At 39.2% G+C, this 23,947-nt stretch overlaps 2 protein-coding genes and 1 non-coding gene across 3 annotated transcripts in view; 1 reads left to right on the top strand and 2 right to left on the bottom strand.

Moving 5' to 3' along the window:
* Nucleotides 1–310: 310 nt before the first annotated feature.
* LOC117303286 (mucin-2-like) lies at nucleotides 311–23,946 on the bottom strand. Its single transcript, XM_033787447.1, has 10 exons — nucleotides 23,004–23,946; nucleotides 21,485–21,550; nucleotides 19,256–19,362; nucleotides 14,605–14,690; nucleotides 13,981–14,084; nucleotides 12,712–12,780; nucleotides 5,686–5,766; nucleotides 5,354–5,434; nucleotides 4,652–4,776; nucleotides 311–2,300 (listed from the first exon to the last, which is right to left on the bottom strand). The coding sequence occupies exons 1-10, from the start codon at nucleotides 23,126–23,128 to the stop codon at nucleotides 1,300–1,302; spliced, it is 1,845 nt and encodes a 614-aa protein (XP_033643338.1). The 5' UTR covers nucleotides 23,129–23,946; the 3' UTR covers nucleotides 311–1,299.
* Nucleotides 21,649–21,721, bottom strand: Trnan-auu. Its single transcript has one exon. It is a non-coding gene; the product is annotated as a tRNA-Asn (tRNA).
* The window catches only part of LOC117303347 (gamma-aminobutyric acid type B receptor subunit 1-like), a 168,969-nt gene continuing 168,681 nt past the window's right edge, over nucleotides 23,660–23,947 (top strand). The window contains exon 1 of the mRNA XM_033787513.1: nucleotides 23,660–23,947. Coding sequence (XP_033643404.1) covers nucleotides 23,660–23,947 — 288 coding nt within the window.

The following is a 23,947-nucleotide window of genomic DNA, read 5'->3' as shown; positions in this document are numbered from 1 at the left end:
TACATGAATATCACATTTTTATGAAACATATTTGTCATACTTTGCAATTAGGTATACAAAGTAACAAAATCACCTTCCCACTGAATATTGACAATTTGTTTGAACATGATAAATGTTTGCCATTCTTTTCTTTTTACATCAACTGGTCCAATAGACCCTTCCCATGAAATATGTAAATTGCACATAGCGCCTGCGCACTAAAATTTTGGTTGGCAAAATTAGGGAACATCGCGCTGTTTTGTACACGGCTAATGGGTGCGTGACGCAGACACGATTGCGCGTCTGCTTAGTGCACAACTCTATGGCGTTTGCCAACCAACAGGGTCTGTACGCATGCGTGAATGTGATTAGCATATTTCACGGGAAGGGTCCATTGGTTTTTTTACTTCTCTTGAAAAGTAAACAGAAAGCTTGACTGAGATACATAAGCGGATTAAAACAACCTTCTAAACTTATCTGTAATAACTTGCAGAAATCTGATGCTACAAATGTCCCACGCAGAAACAGACCCTCGACACCTTATTCATGGAATCAACATACTTATTCTAGATTCCTTCCAACAAAAACAATCCAGCCGAAAATTCCTATCTTTTGATTTTTTTCTCGCTAAACCCTTCCTGGGTTTATTAATGTTTTGCTGCTATCCCTTTATTATTATTCTTGATATCAATAATTGAGCACCACATTCCCATCAAACGCTCGTTTTTTTTTCACCTTAATCCTATCTCCTCCGGTTTATGCTCCTCTGTTATATATATTTTATATTCCTGACTGTTTGTGCCTGAGGGCCAATCCATCGTGCAACCACTATACTCATTTGGCAGTCAGCATGCTTATCGGGGCAGATGAAGCCCATACTCCATTACTGGAGCACGCTTGACCGAAATGCATCACGGTTGGCACTAACACTGCCGTTAAAGTCCTTTACAAGGTCAGACCTGAAGACACGAACTGGATTTATAATTTAAAGGCACTGGACAACTTTGGTAATTGTCAAAGACCAGCAGTATTCTCACTGGTAATCTTATTATGCTAAGCAATATTTTGTTTGCTTAGCGACATTTGAGTTAAAGCAGCTGTATGAAACTGGGCCCAGATGTTTGTAGAAAGCAGCTGTATGAGACTGGGCCCAGATGTTTGTAGACTAAGCGCTCACTTGAATGTATAATCCGCATGAAATAATAACATTGAATTTGTTATTGAAACAATACCAGTCTACTTTGAACGTAAGCCTAGATTTCCTCCCTATAGACTTATGCAATAGAGCTCATTATGGCTTCTCCAAATGAATACATATAATTAGAAGGTAGTGTCCATTTCCTCGACTTCACTGTAAACACGCTTTCCTGGATCACTCCCCGGTGTTGCTTCCGAAGGCATCTCAGAATTTCCTATTCCGGAGTTGGGTTTCGTTTCAGTCGCGTCTAGGGGTTGTGTTTCTCCTCCTATGCTCATAGCTACTTCATCCGGTCCATCATCTGTTGTGTTGCTTGTGGGTGCTTCAGCGCCTTTACTGTTGGGCTGTGGTGTGACCTGACTAGTGAGGTTTATTGTAGCTTCTGGATTGGGCTGTGATGTGACCTCACCAGTGGGGTTTATTGTAGCTTCTGGATTTGGCTGTGGTGTGACTTGACCAGTGGGGTTAATTGTAGCTTCTGGATTGGGCTGTGGTGTGACATGATCAGTGGGGTTTATTGTAGCGTCTGGATTAGGCTGTGTGACTTGACCAGTGGGGTTTATTGTAGCTTCTGGATTGAGCTTTGGTGTGACTTGACCAGTGGGGTTTATTGTAGCTTCTGGATTGGGCTGTGGTGTGACATGATTAGTGGGGTTTATTGTAGCGTCTGGATTAGGCTGTGTGACTTGACCAGTGGGGTTTATTGTAGCTTCTGGATTGAGCTTTGGCGTGACTTGACCAGTGGGGTTTATTGTAGCTTCTGGATTGGGCTGTGGTGTGACATGATCAGTGGGGTTTATTGTAGCGTCTGGATTAGGCTGTGTGACTTGACCAGTGGGGTTTATTGTAGCTTCTGGATTGAGCTTTGGTGTGACTTGACCAGTGGGGTTTATTGTAGCTTCTGGATTGGGCTGTGGTGTGACCTGATCAGTGGGGTTTATTGTAGCTTCTGGATTGGGCTGTGGAGTGACCTCACCAGTGGGGTTAATTGAAGCTTCTGGATTTGGCTGTGGTGTGACTTGATCAGTGGGGTTTGTTGTAGCTTCTGGATAGGGCTGTGGTGTGACCTGACCAGTGGGGCTTATTGGAGCTTCTTGATTGGGCTGTGAGATTATCTCGTGATCTGAATAGATGAAAAAAAAAGATAATAGATATTTATATATAAAGTCATTTCTCAATAACTGCATTTCTAAACCTTCTAGAAAGCCACAATTCTTTTACTTGAAAGGTCAATTCACTTAGTATAGAGTACCATTGATAAAATGTGACTTGCTCAAAACAACATGAGGAAAAAATTGCTAAATTGAATTGAATTTAATTGAATCCCTAAGAGTTATGTAACAATATGGATCCTGTAATTCATTATTGGAGGGGCAAGACAATTTTCTTCCGGTAAAATTGAGGAAACTTAAACTTTCTGTTGAAACTTTACAAGGGGCACCAAAGGCAAATGGCAACATAGCAAAAGCAAGGATACCAAGGGCAACACAGGCAAAGTCATGGGCAACAGGGGCATAGCGCACCAAGAGCGAAGGGCAACAATGGCAAATGAGAGGGACACCAAGGGCAAAGCCAATGGGCATCAAAGGCAAAATCAATGGGCACCAAGGGCAAGCGGCAATGAGAGCCAAAGGGGCACTAATGACATATACAAGGGACACCAAGGGCAAAGAGCACCAAGGGCATAGGCAAAGGACACTAAGAGCATAGAAAAGGCCTACCTAGGGCACCAATGGCATAGCGCACCGAGGGCAAAGAGCACCAAAGGCAAGGCAAGGGAAAACGGGCAACAAGGGCAAGGGGCAAAAAGGGCAGGGGTAACATGGACGATGGGCACTGTTCTAATTTTGTAAGGGTGTGATAATATAAATACTTTTTTATTTGAACACCAATTAACTCTAAAATTATCATGAAATCCAAATCAATACAAATAAAGTTATTACATCCGTCTTGGTTATTAAATCTTCCATAACCTGCATAGCTTTCCTCTTAAGCTGCACTAATCCCGAGTCCTTGAAAAGGTCCCAAGGTATTAAAAGTTGAAAACCCTTCTCACAAAAAAACAACCCCATGTTATTCACCGAGTCACGAAACACATCACCTGCAAGCTTTCAGCACTTCCACAACAAGCTGGACCTTCACGATGTTATAATTATTAGATATTTGAGCCACCACGCTCGCCTGAGCAGGGCATCTATAAGGGTGAGTTGGCCGCGTTCCAAAACAACGTCGTGACAAAAAAACACTCCATCTTATTATTTTTTCATCATCTGTGTACACTTTACTGATTCCCACACCCTTCATCACCCACAGCTTTTAGAAGGGCAAACATTCTCTCTCCCTCTTCCCAAAATACCGTGACCAAATACACCTAAATGATGACGACCAATACAAACATTTAAATGTCTATTTGACTTCCGTCTAATTTTTGTTAGCGCCTGCGTTCCTACGGAGAATTACTCCGCACGGATGCCCCGTCTTATGAAAAGCATTCGATTCTCACTCAAGGTCATCACCGGCCGAATGGAAAATGAGATGCGATTTACCGGAAAGCGCTCACACATCATAGGATAATTTTGTTTTTCTCTTTCTTTGACACGATTCAAGGTTGGTAAATAAGTACACGCCCAACGAGAGTAAGTCATGCCATACCGTAATAGGGTACTTTGGAAGAAAGTGATATATGCAGTGATTTGTCAAGGGAAGATGTATCCAAATATTGAGACCAAAGGCTTCTCGCTTTGTCCAAGGGTCTTTTCTTGGAACAACCACCAACTACCCAATTTGCAACTAGCCAAGTTTGTGTAGGCGCCTAGATCGGTTTGCTGGAGAAGTGCGCATTAAAAGTCCATATTAAAATTATTATTTAAGTCAAACCCAAGTCAAATCGGCTTCCAGTATCCCAAAGACTCTCATCTATTAGAAAATGAGTGGATCACAAAACTGAATTTGACTTGAGCCTTTTTTAACCTCCCCATATTACCTTTGCCCAACCCTATAATATCACAGGGCTAATGCCTAACACAGGCAACAGAGGCACCTGCCTCCATGCCTTGCTGCCCTATATTCAATACAATTTCCTCATAGAGGTTGAGGCCTGATGCTTTATTCTGAAAAGGGACAGGGCACTAAGGCGTTTCTCTTTTGTATCTAGGGCACCTGTCTGAGAAAATTTTATATTTCTATTGAAATCATTTCAAGTAAACCAAGTAAAGCATCAGGCCAGGAGGAAACCTTTACAAAAGAGGATACCTCGGCATCCTTGCCCTTACAAGACTAACTGTATCAAGCCTACATCTCAATGAAGAACTTGTATTTGATTGTTCAAGGGGCACCAATGCAATAACCAGGGGCAAAGGAGGCAAATGCCTCTGTTACGTTTGTAAAGCATCAGGCAAGAGGGAAACCGTCACAAAAGAGGAAATACCTCGGTGCCCTTGCAAGACTATAATTTTTTTTATAAATGACACATACCTTTGCTCTTTATTGTGTAGCCGTCAGCAAACTCCCTCAACACAACATGGATGGTGGGAAACTCAATGACCGACTTACAGGTGAGGTTACCGCAAAGCGTATCCTTGACATCCAACTCGTGATACCTGAGATCATTAATGGGAAAGGATGAGGTGTGCTATCCAGCTGAAAGTCACCAGCAGTACAGGAATGTTCCAACCCAAAAAGGTACAACTATTCACCCTGGGCTTAGAAGAGCCCTATAGGCTTAAAAGAGCCTTATAAGCATATTATGTTTACATAACTACATTAGACTTGACCTTTATTCACATAACCGTATTATTGCAATTAGGTGAGACTAGGAAGTTGGAAATATGAATGCTTAATTTAAGTTCCGCTCTTAACCCTATCTTTTGGTGTTTGGAACCGTTCGATTGCTTTAACCCTATTAAAATATAGATAATATATGCAGAAAATATAGATAATATATGCAGAAAATATAGATAATATATGCAGAAAATATAGATAATATATGCAGAAAATATAGATAATATATGTGAAAATTTCATTTTAAAAGGTAGGGGGAATTTTTGAGATATCGCTAACAATCCAAAGCAAACATGTCTATTAAGGAACAATAATCACATTTGAAGTCAAAACCCCGCACTTAACAAAACCACTGCTAGGCATTTTTTTTCTTCAAGCCCAAATCAACCAATTTACCTGACAGAATTTGCCGGTCTGCCCTCATCCTTCATGAAGAGTCTAAGGTTGTCTAAACCTTCTTGGCAGTATCTCTTCAACCTTAAAGAGCAAACAAAAATACAGAAACTTAATTGATTTTTATTTTTTAACATTGACTTTTCTGAATAGGCCCTAAGTAACTCACAGTGCCGATCAAAGAAAGCAAAATAGATGGCAGCAGTTCAACCAGATTAAAGAACCAATATAATAGACAACAAAGACAAATACAAAGAAATGCATCGTACTCTGCATTTTGTAATTTTTTGTTATCAAGGTGGAATACTACGTCAATCAAGAAAGAAAAAACTAACCTTTGTCTCCTGACAGGGTCTCCTTTAACTGGATCCAGATATAAAGCCAAAATGTCAATAAGGGGCAGCTTTTCACTGACACTGAAAATACACAAGATAACAAAACAGAAATCATCAAAGATCAACAACACAACAACAAAAATGCGAATTAAACAACGATCGTTCTGCAAAAGGTTAGGGACAAATGCATCATAAAGGTTATTGTAAGAAGGAAAGATCAAAGAAAAGTGTACACAAATTGTAACAGCCTTCCCATACTTTGCATCTAACAGAGTCTTTCACATAGGCTAGATATTTGCCTTTGAGAAAGACTCAACTAGGGTCAAAAGCTGAGGCTAGCACCACACTTTGCATATTATACCCCAGGTTATTTTTGTTAACAAATGCTATTCCCTTTCTTTCATAACGGAAAACAGGAATCAAAACTGACCACAAGCAATTCGGACAGTCACGTTCAGTATTACCTTTCCTTGCAAGTGTAAATGAGACACCATTCCAACCCTCAAACGCTTCCCAATCAAAAGGACAGTGTATATAAATGAAGTCCAAGTGCGGAAAAATTTGCAAAATCAGCGAAGTCTGCTCCATGAAAAACACCCAACACCAAAACATTGAAAACCCTGTGCACTTTCAGGACAAAAAGATACTACTACACACGGCACGGTTGCGGTTTACCGGGCCCTCACTTAAGAAACACAATGCTATAAGTGGTACTCCGGTGCATAGATTGCCTGGTAACAAGCAATGAATCACCCTATGACTTATGTTTCTTCAGAAGGCAAGTCACAGATCTTTTTTTTAATGTGAGGCCTTTTCCCCGTTTTGGCTCGGTTACAAAACAAAGTTGATCGTTATAGGGTTCAGTTTTCCGAAATTGAGTTGGAAACAGGTAGTTTGCGATGACACTTTAATGCTCAGGAGTCTCTCCCTTTAAATGAAGACTTTTTTAAAGTGCGCATTGATGATTGTAAGTATAGCCAAGGCTTGAAGTTTGCACTGGCCCTAGGCCAGTCTTTTTAGTGTTAGCCAGTAGGCTTATGAAAGTGCGGCAGTCTTATATATTTTTTTTAGATTGAATAGCAATACAGTGAATGAATTCTTTTGTATAGCAGAGCAAAATACTCTGCAAAATGTCTCAGTTGCTTCTCACAAATCATCAGGGGCTACTCAATATTAGCATTCATTTTGCACTTTTTTTCAGTCTAAATATTTTGCTTACAAAATTGCAGGACGAAATTGTTTCTTACTCTACAATGCACCTCACTGAAGAGATCTTCTGTACATGGTTGTACCAGCCAGTTTACTATCATACTATCAAGTTTTCATAGTTATTTCTTATATCAATTTCACTTTATTTTCGTCTCTAGAACGTATAACGGATTTAGGCGACTCTCTTGAAAACATTGCCCTGTGATTTTCATGCTACATACATCTTCGTGCACAGTGATGAGTAGGAATTTAAGTCATTGGCAAAAAACTTGAGTTAAAAAAAGGGATCAAAACCCTTTAAAATCTTCAAACTATTAACAAGAAAAAAAAAAAACAATTTCATGGGCTGATCAGGATGAACCCAAACCCGAACACCAACAAATTCTTAGTGTGTACACGCTCACAATCTGATTAAAGTAAAATCCCTTTTTACCTGAAGTGTCATGTAGATTTAGAATCATTTCCCACAGAGAAAACCTACCACCGACACTGCCTTGGGGAAACGCCACAACAAAATCTCCTCTTTGGTTTTCCCAGATCAAACAAGACTAATTTAGTAATTGAATTCCTCTTGGTCAGTGGGATTACGACCTTTCCAAACAAATAAAAATTCCAAAAATAATTTTGCCTGGAGACGTCTGCCTCCAAGGAAAGCAGATTTTCATTGTTCACCTCCGTCTTAGACAAGACAAAATCTTATTAGGTTCGAGGTGAAATTGTTTAGCTGTTCGCGGAAAAAGAAAGATTTGTGAAGACAACACCACAGGCCGTTCCCATTGGAGGCAGCTGCAATACATCTACATTGTGTATGATATATATCTCAAGCCTCAGTAGTTTTAAATAAATTTGAAAGTACCAAAAAACTGTGCCACCATTAGGTAGCATCCATTATATGACCTTTATCTCCACAAATTCGAAGGAAAAATGGTGTGAGAAAATCAACAATATTAGCCATGTCTTACACAGATGAATGCTCTCTAAAAGGATAGCTGGTCATAAATAAGGGAATCAATGTGTGGTGAAGAGGTTTTCAACTAGTGGTTTAATCCCAACGAGGCCTGGTTCTTGATAATTTTACCGAGACGAGGATTCAAGGAAAGTTTGGTTTTAAAAGAAAACAAGTAAATATTTGGTTCCATTTTTACTTGAATGCTATCCAACTCAAAATCGACCAGACAAGAACCGATACTAAATTCAGACTTCTTCATCAAAAGAACAATCAACGTTCGGGAACAAACTAACTGTAGCCTTCAATATACCAACCCACCACGGCTTTCTTCAAGCAAGCAGAACTTAATAAATAAAATAAAAATCACGCCTTCGAAACTAGCACCACATTTTCACACCTCCAGTTAAAACTCCAATCATTCCCTTTTCACACTACCCTATTCTTCGGGGGCAACCCTAGGGAGTATCGGCCGGCCCTTTCATATTTGGATTGCTTTAATCCTGATTGAACCCAAGGGAGTGACAATCCCTGCTCTGGAGTAGGGGTAAGCGGTAAAACCCTGGGGTATTCTTGAAATGTGCAACCCCTGAATAGGGACCTAGGTGGGGACAGTGTGAAAGTGCTCCGGGGGGGTAACCAGTGGGGTAAAAAAACACTCCCGGGACCCCCAGTGCTGTATTCCAGGGGGATAAGAGATACAGTGTGGAAAGAGATTTGGAGTATAATGGATGTTAAATTTGCATCGGGGATAAAGAATATTAATTGTGGTTTATACCCATACACCGATGTGTGTATGCACTGTATACTCAGTACTTTATCACAGGCATATTACTCGGGGGGATTCGAACCCCCGACCCTTGCAATTCTAGAGCAGTGTCTTACCAACTAGACTACCGAGATTGCTGGCTAGCTAGAGGCAGTTCGAATCATATGTTTTGGCAGCGAGATTTGGAGTGTTTAGGAGGTCACACCAACTAAGAACCAATCCATGTGCACTTATCAAAAGAGAATGGTTCGCCCCGGTGTTTCTGGTTGGATTGGCTGCATATTGCACCACAGCATCATGTAAATGAATACATGGTGCTATGTAAAAGGAGTAGGTCTCATAATTCAAAGTAGTCCCACATACCTTGCAGGAAAATACTGAATGTTAAAGCGCCTTGAGCGTCATCCTGAGTAATGGAATTGAGCACTATATAAGAAGCCACCGTTAGCGTAACTATTATTCCAACAGATGTATTCAGTGACTGTAAGTACTTTTAAGATCAATTGGCACGAAAACCAACCCAAACCAAATATGCTTTTAAATTTAACATTTCAACAATCAACCAATTCACCGCTGTCTTACATAAAGAACCAGGGTTCTTTGTGCATCGATTTGTTCCATTGATTGTTTACATAGGGCCATACTTTTTGGCACAAATGTTTTAGATTTGATAAATGGAAATTTAATTCAGTTTAGAATCTCCACTGACCACTGACCAATTGGAGGCAATGAAAACAAAACAGGATTTTTGTTAAAAGCAAAATCTGTAAGACTACAGAACCATCACGCGCAAAATAAACACACAGCATCGATTTCGATACATATGCACTTCTTTCCATCCAGCCAGAACCAGGCCTGTCTTTAAAAAAAAAGTGACCGCCACAATTGATTATAAGAATGGGGGCACTTAAGCAAATTAAATTTTCCTCACAAATTTTTCACGCCCGGACTGCAGCCCCATAGCAAAAGGACTGACCAGGAAAATGCGCAGGTCACACCAAAGAATGCAAAAACGGCATGTGGTGTTGTTTTGCATCTTCCGTCTTCAGCATCCAACCACCCCCCCCCCCCTGAAAAACCGCAGGGGTAGAGTTTCACTGTGAACCTGCTGCTTTTAAGAATTCACGTCACGTCGGATGTGTGCATGGATTGTAATGAATTCACCTTCATGGACAGAAGGATGGAAGAAACATGGCTAAGAAATTTTGCATTTTGTAAACATAAAAATTAATATGTAAGTTGCAGATGCATGTGGAACTCAAGACTCAAATCCCCAAGGAAAGAAAAGAAGAATATTCGAAAGAATTGTAAATAGTGAATATTTTGGGGATAGAATTCACAATTACAGGTGATGGCACCAAGAAATATGGGTAAAAGCCTCTTTTAGTAAAGACCAAAATGTTTAAGATAAACCAGGGTAAGATGAAACAGTCTAAATTGTAGGATGGAGAGAAACAAGCAACAGGCAAAGAATTCCAAAGAGATTTAACAACGATTATAAATAACAATATTTATAAATAACTGTTATTATAAATACAAATAATTATAAATATCCAAAATGAAAACAAATCCTTCCAATGTTTTATTTAGATTCAGTAAGATTTTTTCAAGCAAAAAAAAAGAAAAAACGGATACCAAGAAAAACAATTGTTGTTAAAAGATATAAAAAAACCCTCAAAATTACAATGTCCGTTTTAATAAAATACCAAAAAGATTTCAAAATTATGTTATACTCTTACATGGTGAAATTTGCATCACGATTTCATCTGACAGAATAAACAAACAGGTTTGTATATTCCAATTGTAAGCATGCATGTCTAATCCCATTGAAGTACTTTGTTGGTTTCAGGTACTTCAATTGTTTTGAACTGGGAAAAAACTGCTAAGGCCACATAATAATAAAAAATTGTTGATCGTCCCGACCGACCGTTCAAAACCCCCCCCAACCCCATTTCTTTTCCTTTTTTCCCCATGTCTGGATATCTCTTTATACTTTTACTGCCAAGATTTTTCAGCTGATATTTTTTTCAAAATGTACAGGTTTGAAAAGATGTTCAAAGAAGGTTTTTATTCATGTTGGCAAAGCAAGAACAATTCTTCAAATATTTACTTTGGCTACACTGTGCTTAGTTGTTTGAAAACGTTTACAGAAAATGTCATCTAGGAGTTACATTTGTTTGACAAAACTATTGAAAACATCAAAAACACACAAACCCCCTGTTTTATAGTGATTGTGATGATTTCTAAAAAAAAAAGGACGATCAACAATTGTTTTTTTTATGTGGCCTAATTTGATGAATGTTAATGTAATGTACCCTTTGTTATATGTAAATTGGTGAAATACAACATCCTCTACTACTCCGAAGTAACATCGTGAAGGCCAAAGTACAGACGGATTCCCCTAGGAATTCGTCTAAGTACCACAAGCGCCCACTCACAAAAAACGCACTTATTTCCTCAAGAATTTCAAAGGGAGCCGCTTGTTGCCTCCAGGGAGAATTCCACACGAATAAGAAATAGGCATTTTGATTCTTAGCGATGGGGGTAATCGATCAGAAATTTGATACTTGAACGGAATCCTTTCAGAATGATCTACTCTTTCTCGGTTTTGTTTGATATTTTTGGTAAATTACCATTAGATCCTGTTAAGGACCAAACCATAGATGTGTCCGTACAATCTTTGTCGAGGATTCAAACAAATTCTTTCATTTCTGTAATTGTCTTCATTGCATGCAACTATATGTCTGACGTTTTCTTTTTATTCAGCCGCGGTAAAAGTATATCTTTTTAACTGTGGAAAAATAGGAAATGACTTAAATGTCTTGAGGGACGCTAGTCTCTCAAATCCTATTAAGATACTTGATTCTTTTGAAAGGGCAGAGTTCACTCATACCAATTAATCTCATTCTATTTTTTTTCTGTTTTTTCTTTAAAGCTTGGGGTTTGGAGACAAGGGAGTTGCAAAGGAGATCTTTTGCAATTCCCGCACCGTGACATTGATCATTGGTCATGTTTAAGTTATTGGGCTGGGTTCTTTCCCAGTGGGACTGTGACACGGGTCTGATTACAAGAGACCTGTAAGGGGATCCTTGATTTACTTTATTTGGAGCGTCTTTTAAAGGCACTGGACACCATTGTAGTAATTGTCAAAGACCAGTTTTCCCACTTGGTGTATCCATACATATGCATAAAACAACAACTATGTGAAAATTCTGATTCAATTGGTCATCGAAGTTGCAAGAGAATAACGAAAGAATAAACACCCTTGTTCCACAAATATGAGTGCTTTCAGAGGCCTAATAAAAGGCTTCAGGCCAGAAGTCTAAATTAATATTTGAGTGAGAAATTTACCTCTTTCTCAAAAACTAGGTTACTTTACATGGAGCCTTTTCTCACGTTTTTGACTATCAATAGCTCTCCATTGCTTTTTACAAAGAAAGTTTTTAGGCTTACAATTATTTTGAGTAATTACCAAGAGTGAGCAGTGCCTTTAACAGGATGTCTTTTTCATTACTTTTTTTTACTGCTAAAAGCATAAACAGAAAAAAGGCACGCCAGCCTGAGTCCTATTTCATGAAAACAAGCTAAGCACAGAATATCTTGCTTGACAGAACCTAGTTACCAACCAAAATTTCAAAAAGTTTACATTGTTGCAATTGGTATCCCACTAATTTTTGCTTAGCAAAGATATAAAACTCAGCACTGGCCCTATTTATATTGTGAGCTGCTTGAGAGCACAAAGATGTTTAGCACAACAAAACTATGCTTGCCAGATTAAGGTCACCGGCCAGGTTACATTCCACATGTAAAGTCTCTGACTGGTACACTGTTAATTTTTGCTTGACAGGAAATTGATTGGCAAAATTTGCGGCTTATGCAGGTCTCACAAAGTGTTACAAAGATACATCAAATATCAGAAAAAGATGGGAGACTTTACAACCCTAGGTGGCAGCAGACTTACTGGGTAAATTTTCATTGTTTACGTAGTTCTGAACATGCGCATCATTCTGAGAACAATGGATTTACCCGGTAAGTCAGCTGCCACCAAGGGCCCAGAAAGTCTCCTATTGGAAGAAAGGGGGAAAAATCATAGAACACCTACCTTTTGTTGACAAACTCTGCATCGCTTTGTGGGAATTTCCAATGAACTCTCCAGTAGATAGTTTTTTCCCTGTGGGGAGGGGGACCACAACAAAAGAAAATTCAATTGAGTGATATTAAAACAGTATTTTGTTAACAGCTTTGTGCAATTGTTGCCTAAAGCCCTTTTCCAAGGAGCTGAGCCATCCAGCGATCAAGCAGATTAAGAACACAACAACATCAACTCGTGGAGATATGTAACGAGCTGAAATGATCTGTGGTCACTATTGCATGTAACTAACTCCCGCTTACTTTTGCTTAGCAGTTGGCTTAGTTAAGCCATGTTATTTGTATTAAAAACTTGACAAGACAACACTCACTTTAATTCTTCAATCACCTGAGAACAGGTTAGCCCTATAAGAAGGGCAAGCCACAATTACTCATGTTACACCTGCAGCCGAGTCTGAACCCTAGTCATGCACGATTTGGGTTGAATCCGAGCATAAGTCGCGAATTACAGAGGTTGATTTCGAGTCTGAATTTTCAAAAATGTGACTCAAGTCTTACTCAAGTCCCGTCAAAATTCCAAGTCCTCGATGTCAGAGTCAAAGTCATGTGCCATTTAGGTTGAAATTGGGTCTGAGTCACGAGTCTTAAAGGAACATTACAGAACTGGTTTTGCTATCAAAACAGTTGCTGTCAACACTTTATGTCATCCACCAAAACCTGTAGAAGTTTGAGATCGATCGGCCATCTGGGTCACAAGAAAATAGTGTAAAACCGATTACACATTTTGCATGACATTGATGCAAACAAAAAACATGAATAAAACGTTAACTGAGCGATAAACTCCGAACACAAGGCAGAAATATTTCAAGGGATGTTTTCTACTACCATCATCATTAGACCGTGTAAGTTTGATGTAAATCTGTGATCATCACGATTTTGTTCTTCACCAATTCTGTAACGTTCCTTTAAAGGTTTTTTCCAAGTCTGAGTCGTCAAAAATGTGACATGAGTCTAACTCAAGTACTATAATAGGTTCCAAGTCCTCAATGTCGAGTCTGAGTCAAAGTCATGAGTCACAAAGGTTCATTCCGAGTCCGAGTTATAAAAAATGTGACACGAGTCTAACTCAAGTCCTGTAATAGAGTCCAAGTCCTCAATTTTGAGTCTGAGTCATGAGCCGATTGAGTAAAATCTGAGCCTGAGTCACGAGTCACACCAAGGTTGATTCTGAGTCTGAGTTATCAACAATGTGACTCAAGTCTAAGTAGTATAACATACTTACTTCCTTTGGAAGTAGCTGGTGTTCTCCTTGTGTCTGCTGAATACAGGTGGGAGAAGACTCAACCAAACCTTACGAGATTTGCAGTTTCTACTCAGCTGCTGGTACTGAAAGTTGGAAAAATGAGAGAAGCTAATTAACATTTCACCCCGAAAGGACAAAATTTTAAAATGTAAAAACCTGAACCGCTTTGTGTCTTTGGCAGGGACCGTCTAAAATTCTCCAAAGTTATGCTGACAAGACAAAGGTAACCAGCCAAACTATAATTTCTAGTGTTCAATTTGTGTCTAGTATCCTGCTAAAAAGTTATATTTTCTGCTTTGAGAAGCAGCCCTATGAAATTGTTTCCACGTCTAATCTAGGCAAGTTGAGATGTTCGAGGAGCTATTTAAAAAATATACTCTCCCTTTTCCACCACTGTTTACATTACACTGTATTTGTATAGATTGAAAAAAAAACAGACAGAAAAACATTCTGCTGCTTAACTACAGTAGTTGTTAAAGAGTCACTACCTCTTGTTCAAAGCCCTTAAGTGATTGACCCCAAATGACCGTCATTTACTGGAAGTTTACCCCTCACGTTATACAAATAAGAAGAAAGGGGAGTCAACAATCATGACTGACTTACTTTATTTGTATATTGATGTTGCTTGGAGGCTTCGTCCGTTACGGCGCTGTACGCCTTGCGGTCAACATCCTCTAGAAATCTGTAATCTGAACAATTCAAGGGAGGACTGGTTTAGGATTGATTTGCTGTCAGGTTTTGCGGCAGTAATCACGTTGAAACTGCCACGCGCAGGAACTATTTGTGAATAAAAATACAGGCACTTTGTCTTTATCAAATGCTCTGTTTGAACAGGTTTATTAAAAAATAGTTAACGGCCTGTTATCTCAATACTAGCAGAGTCTTTCTCAAGGCTAAATGACTGTAAATGCTTTTTTGACTGAACTTCCACTGAATGTCAACACTCCAGGCAAATTTTTGTGTGGTATTTTGTTCTGCAAAACACGGGAAAAAGACTTTTCAAGTATTACACATATTCAATTTCCAAATCTTAGATGGTCCCAGCCATTTTGAGCTTTAAGTGTGCGCGATTCTGTTTTGCAAACACTCTCGTTTTAATGTAGTTTTAGGCTGTAAAATTATATCATACTGTTGGGGCAGGCTTGGTTGAGTGAGGAAATAATAGTATGAAAATTAAATTAAATTTGAGGAACCAACAAAAGAAAACTGGCATGGTTTAGTGAAACATAATCAACTGTTCTGGTTGTGTCAGGGGATTGTGTCACATGTAGAATTTTTATTTCAAATGCTGCTTTCAAAAAAACTATCAGTGTTTTGTTTTGGTTTTTTTTTTGGTGGGAGGGGCATCTTCTTTTGCCATTTCTCGAATTTTAAAAGTATTCCAGACCAAACTATTTGACTGAGGATGAAGGTAACTCCATAATCTGTAAGGTTTTAGATTAATATTGCTCAAAACAATTTTCCGATGGGTATTAATCTTGTACAGTACTCAGTTTTAAAACTGGCTTCTCACCAAGAAAGTACAAATACTTGCTCAAGTTCACATAGCCGACAACAACATACCACTCTAGCGCTAATGAACACAATGCATGCACGCACATGTTCGTGTTACTCAAAAAAAGAAACTGGAGTTGAACATTTCTACAAAGAATTTGACAGTAACATTAGCGGTGACGCACATGGAGTACTTAAGTACATGATAATGTCGCAGTTTGATGCATGCTATGTAAAATATAGCTTGACTTTAAACTTGACTGTTTAAAATGTAACAAACACGTACACAAAATATGAGACACTTCTAAATTGATGGAGGTAAAAAGGATGGGCACTTCACCGCTTTGTCCTGATGCCAGAAATTTTTTGGGATGTAACTAAAAACGTCTTGAGTTCATTGCTAACCATTATATGAACATGTACGTAATGTTTCCAAACAATTATTGTTCCACTGTCAAGTCTTCAGCCTTTTTCACACTACTCTATACCTGTATTACCCCCAGTCTGCCCCGGCAGACTGTGTTGTAAGGACCCAGTTGGTTTGGCTGACCGCTCTTAGTGGACCTAGCATTAAATAAACGGCCAGCTACCAAACTTGTAGTCAGCTATTTATTTACTTTTTTAGTGTAATTTCCAAATGCTTTTTGTGTGTGTCACTTAGTTTTTCAGTTTTTTGACAATTTATCTCCTTTGCTTTCTTCTCTTTGTTTTAACATTGGTTGTTGAGTATATGGATTTATCACTAATACATGTTTTATTGCATTTGTTATTTCAAATTCACATGTTATCAGAACTTGACAATATGCGTCCTTTGAAACTACAGTCATGTAATTTTGTAAGTATTGCTTGAAGCTTTGCATGGTGTGGAGAAATAACAGGAAACTATAAATAAATAATAGTAAACTTGCGGGTACAACCATGTGTAATCTCTTATGAGTGAGTGTTGGCAGAAAGCAATCTTATGACAAAATAAACCACTCATGAAGAAGCTATGCCATGACACATTATTGATTGCATATTATGAGCGTCGCATGCAATTTGACCCTTTGCAAAATGTCCTGAGCCCGAGGACGTGACAGAACTTGGAAATTTACAGAAAAGTTTTACAGATTTCAACATTATGATGTTTTTGACAAAAAAAGGCATACATGTAAATGAATGGGAATGCATGTAATCCATGTTATATTTTCTGAATGTCAGGCCTCGAACTAACCAACGGCACCAACAGCAATTGCCGTGGTGCCCTGTGCTTTGGCTGTGGTGCCCTTTGGAAAGTTCCAAGTCATTTCTCTCACTTTCAAAATACAAAACATACATTGGAACGGTGGGGGAGGGGGGGGGGGGTGGGGGGACTAGGGCTCTATCACGAAACTTATCTTCCCTTAGAATAAACATGAATGTGTTAATTGGGTGCAGTGCCCGGAACATAACCAAGTTAAGACTCTGCATTCTCCAATTTAGCAAATTACTGAATGTTTTTTCAGTAAGTGAATATATGTAAAGGAAGCGTGCGAGAGTTGAGGCAAAACAAAGCCACTGCGGATGGGATTCAGGAAGATAATTTTTCAGGACCCAGAAGCGGTTTCAAAGACAAATATTAATGTAACGGAGACCTTATGATGACCCACAATTGAAGGAAAAACAAAACAAAGTAGGTTTTCTGGGTTTTTTTATGGGGGGGTGGGGGTAGGAGTCATTACTCAGGGAAGTTTTGAAAAATATCGATACCCAGGGACAATTTTTTTCACAAAAGTTTGCTTACAGAGAAATTTGAGATGACCTTGTCTCGTTTGGACAAATGGGTGGAGAATGATTAGTTTCGAAATGATGAGCAGCATCCAATAATTATCCATATTGGACAGGTGCCCGCCAATATTTTATTTTGAAGTATCTTGATAGTACATGCCAAAATAATTGATGACATGTGACATGTACACCACCAATCAAATGACAAGGATCTGCGTGTTTTGTATAGGCCTGATACTTCCTGGAGGCAATGAAGGCGATTGCCTCCATGCTCCCTGGTCATTGCCTTGGTGCCTTTGTAATGCGACAGTAAAAATTTACAATTTCCTCACAAGGTGCCCTTTACAAAGGAGAAAACAGAGCATACTGCACAGGTCCGGTGGTATACAACACCAGATAGTTAGCTCGTCAACTAACTTTGTGGGGTCACACTAACTCACATTTCATATTATGACTACTTTGGGCTATTGTGCGTATTGTACGCACTACGCATAAATGCAGTAAACCTATTCAGAGGACCTAAGGCTGTGTGAAATACACACGGATAATAAAGAATTGTAATTCAAAACCTGAAATGGGTGCGACTGAGCAGTGAGAAGAATTCAAGCCCAAGGCAATGACGAGACCTGCGTTTATTGTTGATCTAACCACATCTAACTGGTCAAGAGTGCATTCTTTTTAATTTATGGAATAATACATTTGAGAAATCTAAATTTGCAATGACACGTTTCAAAATTGGTGTTGCTGTTTTTGTTTTTCTCTCGCACAGTTTAAGAGTGACTGATAAATTTGAAAAATAAAAAAACAAAACTGTGAGTGCTTTAGTTCAGATAGTGTATACCCTGGACTCAGGATAGTACCAAGTATACTGTGTGTGCGTAAAACACAAATAATAATCTTAATCCTCGATGCAAATTTATCATATTAATAAATGGTTGTTACTTTTTCTCTCTACTAGTGACACAATAACTGATGAATTTTAACAGTACATCAAGCCCCCCAAAAATGAACAACTTTGATGACATCTAAAGAATTTCTTTGACATCTACTTACAGCACATGTGAAAGTAAGTAGAACACATAATTGTATTATTTTAGAAAGTAATAAACCACAACTGACTGGGTAAATTTGTACAAAATTGTTGGTTGAACAAAGAAAAAATTGACAAGAGCGGGATTTGAACCTGCAACCTCTGGAATGACAAGATAGCACTCTACCGACTTTTCAATATTTGAAACAACTTTCCTTTCATACACTTTTACTCCCTCGTGTTACCAGACCCTATGGAAGCGCTAAAAGGACATTAAGAGCAAAACAAATCAAGTCAGCATTGTGACTTAGTACAAGTCATATAATAACTATGACTAGAATATCTCATATTATGAATTAGTATTAGTTATATTTACGACTTGTCATGGCAATATATCTCATAATTATTACTTGTGCCAATGTAGCCATATTTATGAGATATCTCTCATATTTATAAGTAGACATCATAACTATGAGATAAAAGTCATAATTTTAAATTGTACTACCCTCATAAATTGTAAGTCCTAATTATGATTTCATTTTCCATTCTATCTCAATTACTCATTAACGCTTACGCCCGGGCCCAGCCAAAGGCGTTCTTGAAACCATGTCAACTCATTAGGGGTCATGCATCCCTGCCAGACAAATTGAACAAATCACAGGAAAACTGGAAGGTAGGTGCACTATCCCTAAAAAAGAAGATACCGTTTCAGTGACGCACGGAACTTCTTTAAGGTTTTTATTAAACAACACAGAATGCATTCTAAACCACACTCATCAGTGTGCAAGTTGGTGAAAGTGTATGCTGAACACACTCATAATACGTGGTGTGCGTTCCCTCCATGCATAATGCATCCAGCAAACAATTTGTGTGCTACAATTGTCTCGTAAGATACCAAAGATAAACACAGCTTTCTCTCGGCCCCGGTGAAATCCAAGACCACTTAGTGACATAGGGAGTCAAAGAGGTTGAGACGGTACTCACCGTTGAGTAAATGTCGATCGGTGAAGTTCTTGATGGTCACGAAGGCAGCTTTGTCCCGGACCCCACTGCAGTCTTGGGTTGATTTGTGCCTCTTCACACAATGGAGGCTGTGTAAAGAGAGATACAGGAAGATTACATGAGACTTAGATTGCGTGTCTCTGTTTGACTGATGATAATTTTTAGTATTATTGTAAGTGAACAATTTGGACACCAAGTTTTTTAAATTTCCACCAACTTGGACACCCGTTTACCACATCCTGGCTTTTATTAAAATCTTGTTCGGGAATCCTAAGCTTAAAGTCAACTGGAAATAGAATTTTTTTTTTTGAAACATCAGGGTATATATTTAAGAAAAATAAAATAATTTTTGGAGTAATTATTTGTGACGATTTATATGTTTAAAAAATAAATAATGTTGTATGGGGGTGACTCCGCCTACCCCTTTTGTGACGTCAACCGAGGCAGACTTTGCCTCGATCGAACATCGAACACACGTACGTGCAAGTACATGCAAGTCCTAGTCATGATTTTGTACGTTTCGAAAAAAGGTTTATTTCTTGCATTTTTCCGGCAGTGTCGACCATTGGTGCTGGTGTATTGCTGCTGGAGGCAGCAAAACAACTAAAAATGGAAAATGGGGTCAGTTTCTTATTCAATTCTTATGTGTTTTATAAGAAACGTTTTAAATTTTTGTCATGGTTCCTGACCATTAAAAGTAAAAGTTAAATTTTTTTTCGTTAGAGTGTGTGATACTCTTTGAAATGCCATTCACTAAAAAAAATCAATATTTTAATGTTTGGGGCCAAAAATCTGACATAGCATCTTTAAGTGAGAAAAGCTTTATTTTGACAAAATACCACTTCCAGGTGACTTTAATGTACACTGTAAGGCAATGAGTGTTGTGGTCGATTGATCGAGAGCATTGGACTCCAACTCTGGTGTTCAGTGTCAAGAGTCAGGGTTGGTGTCCAGGTCATGGCACTTGTGTCCCTAAAGCAAGACACCTGAGCATAATTGCTTCCTTCTTTGGAGGTATTAAAGCCAAAAGTCCTGACTGTTCTTGTAAAGCCCGGTTCATACTTCCTGCGAATGCGAATGCGATACGAATGTTGACGTCACAAATTCGCAACGAATAATTCGCAGCAGTTCAACTCTGTTCAACTCACTTGCGAATTTTGGTGCGAAAGGAGGGTTAAGACGTCAAATTCACGTCAAATTCGCTTCGCATTCGCATTCGCAGGAAGTATGAACCGGGCTTAACACTTTGGAAGAGAAGTGGTTTGCCTTGGGACTTCTGGTATGGTTGGCCCAAGATTGCGCTGCACAACCCTTCAAGTCCTAACATGGTGCAACAAAAGAATTTCATATCTCAAACATCAATCATGCATCACATAACTGCCATAAAAATATTAAAGTAAAAAAATAAGGGAATCAATGTGTGGTGAAGAGGTTTTCAACTAGTGGTTTAAACCTAACGAGGCCCGGTTCTTGATAATTTTACCGAGACGAAGGCCGATCGATCTCAAACTTCTACAGGTTTGTCAGTTTATGTATATGGTGGAGTGCATAAAGTGTTACACTGCCAGCAACTGTTTTGTTGGCAAAACTAATTCTGTAATGTTCCTTTAAACACTCTCTGCGAGTACCAATACGCTCTTATTTTAGTACAGAGCATTCACACTTCAAACTTTCGATCACTATATAACATTCAACTGGGAGCCAGGAGAAATATGCAACATACACTCAGCAGATGCTTGTTTGTTTGTTTGTTTGAATGATCTTCACATCAAGCAAGGAAACTTGGCAAACTCCCACAAAGGGATATTAATACCAAGCTGGCAACAGCCAGTCTCTCTCGAAAAAACATTGGTTAAACATATTTGATTATGAATTACACATATCAAGAAATTGTGATTCAGTAACTAGACGACAATATTTTTTCTAGTCATTGTGAAATCAGTAGTTAGCTGGGGATTCGAACCCACAACCTTGTGATTGCAAGTCCTGCTGTCGATTTCACAAAACTCTTCCTAACTTAAGACTAATCTTAGGACTTAGGACGAGTCCCAACCCTGCACTGTAGCATGCAGACCTAAGATTAATCCTAACTTAGGTCGAGTTACTCGTCCTAACTCGAGATAAGACGAGTCCTAACTCTTTATGAAATCGACCCCTGCAGTCTAACCACTTGGCCACAGCTAACACTGTGTAAATAAAAAACGTACATACCTGCAAGTTTTTACACCACATCTCGGGCACTTGTATTTGGGACTGATTTGCTCACATACTTCACACCTGAAATATAAAAATGATAATAAATAATTGTATCAATATAAACCACAAGGGAAACTGACTGGGTAAATTTGAAATGATTTTTGGGGTTGAACAAGAATTGACTAGAGTGGGATTCGAACCAACGACCTCCGGATTAATGTGCTGGCGCTCTACCAACTGAGCTATCTAGCCCTATATTTTTATAATATATCATAGGGACACCGCCAATATAGGGCTAGATAGCTCAGTTGGTAGAGCGCCGGCACGTTAATCCGGAGGTCGTTGGTTCGAATCCCACTCTAGTCAATTCTTTGTTCAACCCCAAAAATCAATAAATTATTGTTACAGGGTTTCATGGCTGAGTGGTTTAGAGCATCAAATTCAAGTTCTGGTGGTTAAAGGCAGTGGACACTATTGGTAATTACTCAAAATAATTATTGGCATAAAACCTTTCTTGTTGACGAGTAATGGGGAGAGGTTGATGGTATAAAACATTGTAAGAAACGGCTCCCTCTGAAGTGCCATAGTTTTCGAGAAAGAAGTAATTTTCCACAAATTTGATTTAGAGACCTCAGATTTAGAATTTGAGGTCTCAAAATCAACCATATAAACAAACACAACTTCATGTGACACAGGTGTTTTTTCTTTCATTATTACCTCGCAACTTCGACGACCAATTGAGCTCAAATTTTCACAGGTTTGTTATTTTATGCATACGTTGAGATACACTAAGTGGGAAGACTGGTCTTTGACAATTACCAATAGTGTCCAGTGTCTTTAAGTCATCGGGGGTATGTTCAGACAGTGTACTTAGTTAGCCTCGAACCGGTTTAACTTTCAAGGTGGTTGTCAAAAGTTGTTCCCCTTGCGTTCAGACAGCAAGGAGTTAAACCCGATACGGAAAGTTATCCGCAAAGAATACCAATGTATCAAGATGGACACAGAAACATACAGAATTTCAGGACATACAGAACAGATCCTTATATATTTCCCCATCTTCTGTAAACCTTCGGCTCAGGCCTTTATCACACGACAATTCAACCCTGCGCTGTTTAAATGGCCGTGAAACAAACTAGTCGCTACCCTTTTATTATCCTAATAACTGTTGCAGTTACTTTCTTTCCGAACAAAACCACAATTCCTAAAAGAATGAATAACAATTAACATTCACAATACTCGGTTTGTACAAATAAAATATGTTGGCTAAACTAGTATGGTGCCCTCCATCGATGTGAATTATCCTACTCTCAACGAAGTTAACTTTGCTAACACGACGTCTGGGGTCTGTCCAACCGAACTAAGTCAATTTGCAGGCAACGTTTCACTGAACATTTCCCAGTTTTACATCATTTACTAAACGTAATTTTGCCATCGAAGGATTTGTGAGAAATCAAAACTAACAAATCAATGTATAACTTGTTTATTTGGAGCCGATTAATGAAGTGAAAAGGTAGAATTCAGACGAAATATTTACCTCATTCGGTCATCTAACGTTGTACTGTGGTGGTCGGCCATCGTGCTCTGTGCGAGTGTGCACACACTGCACATGCAGACGACATGTATATAGGTCAAAGTTGAACATCGTATGAGTGACGTCATCTGAACGAAAATAAATTAGCGTAACGAAATTGGACGTAGATGGCGCTCGATAAATATCCTCGTGGTGAAGTCCGAGGCAAAAAAGCGCGGTATGTTTTTTTTGCAGACGATAAAGTACAAAAATTCCAACAAGGCCGGCTACATCGACCAGTGCAGTGCAGGTTGCAGTGCATTACAGTGCAGTACGTACATGAGTGTAGTCGGTGATGTCGTACAGTCCGCGTGCACTGTCGTGGGGAATGTCATCTTGCCAACTTTGTCGTTATGCTCTACGGTATTTTTTTCAGCCAGTGACACCATTGGAAGTAAAACAACAACGACAGCTGTAGCTTCAGTCGTCCTCGACGAAAAGACGGCCAGTCCTCTGTTTTTAGTTTCAAAACACAGCCCACTGTCGTGAGTGTGAATTTATTGTGTGGGGGCTGTCGCCGTGTTTGGGTAATAAAACGGCCCGTGTCAACGCAAGCTATCCGTTATTGCCAGGTCTCGGTGGCCGTTAGTTCCATCATTCATTCGGTGTGAGCAGACGTCATGCAGCGGGAATTTAGACGTCTTCTTGTGCTCCTCGTGCTGAGTGTGGTGCTGGTGCAAACCACCAGTATGAACGGCACAGGTATAGAGCTGTTTGAGAGCGAAGACCCGGGCTACAAAGACGGCCTGACCAACCTCTACATCGGAAGTACCATGTCCATAACCGGAGGCACGTGGGACGGCGGGGAGGCTGGCTTGCCTGCCGCCCTTATGGCATTGGCGGATGTTAACAACAGGTCGGACATTTTACCTGAATATCGGCTGAAACTCATTTGGAGCGATAGCAAG

This window comes from Asterias rubens, chromosome 19 (assembly GCF_902459465.1).
Source record: "Asterias rubens chromosome 19, eAstRub1.3, whole genome shotgun sequence".
Taxonomy (NCBI): domain Eukaryota; kingdom Metazoa; phylum Echinodermata; class Asteroidea; order Forcipulatida; family Asteriidae; genus Asterias; species Asterias rubens.
Note: the sequence above shows the minus strand (reverse complement) of the source record. Positions and strands in the feature narration are given on the sequence as shown.

Coding starts and splice junctions, on each gene's coding strand:
- LOC117303286 (XM_033787447.1), bottom strand. CDS start 23,128: ATGACGTCACTCATACGATGTTCAACTTTGACCTATATACATGTCGTC. Junction 5,767..12,711: donor GCAGAGTTTGTCAACAAAAG/GTAGGTGTTCTA, acceptor GTGTATTTTCAG/TGTCAGTGAAAAGCTGCCCC. Junction 2,301..4,651: donor CTACACAATAAAGAGCAAAG/GTATGTGTCATT, acceptor TCATCTATTCAG/ATCACGAGATAATCTCACAG.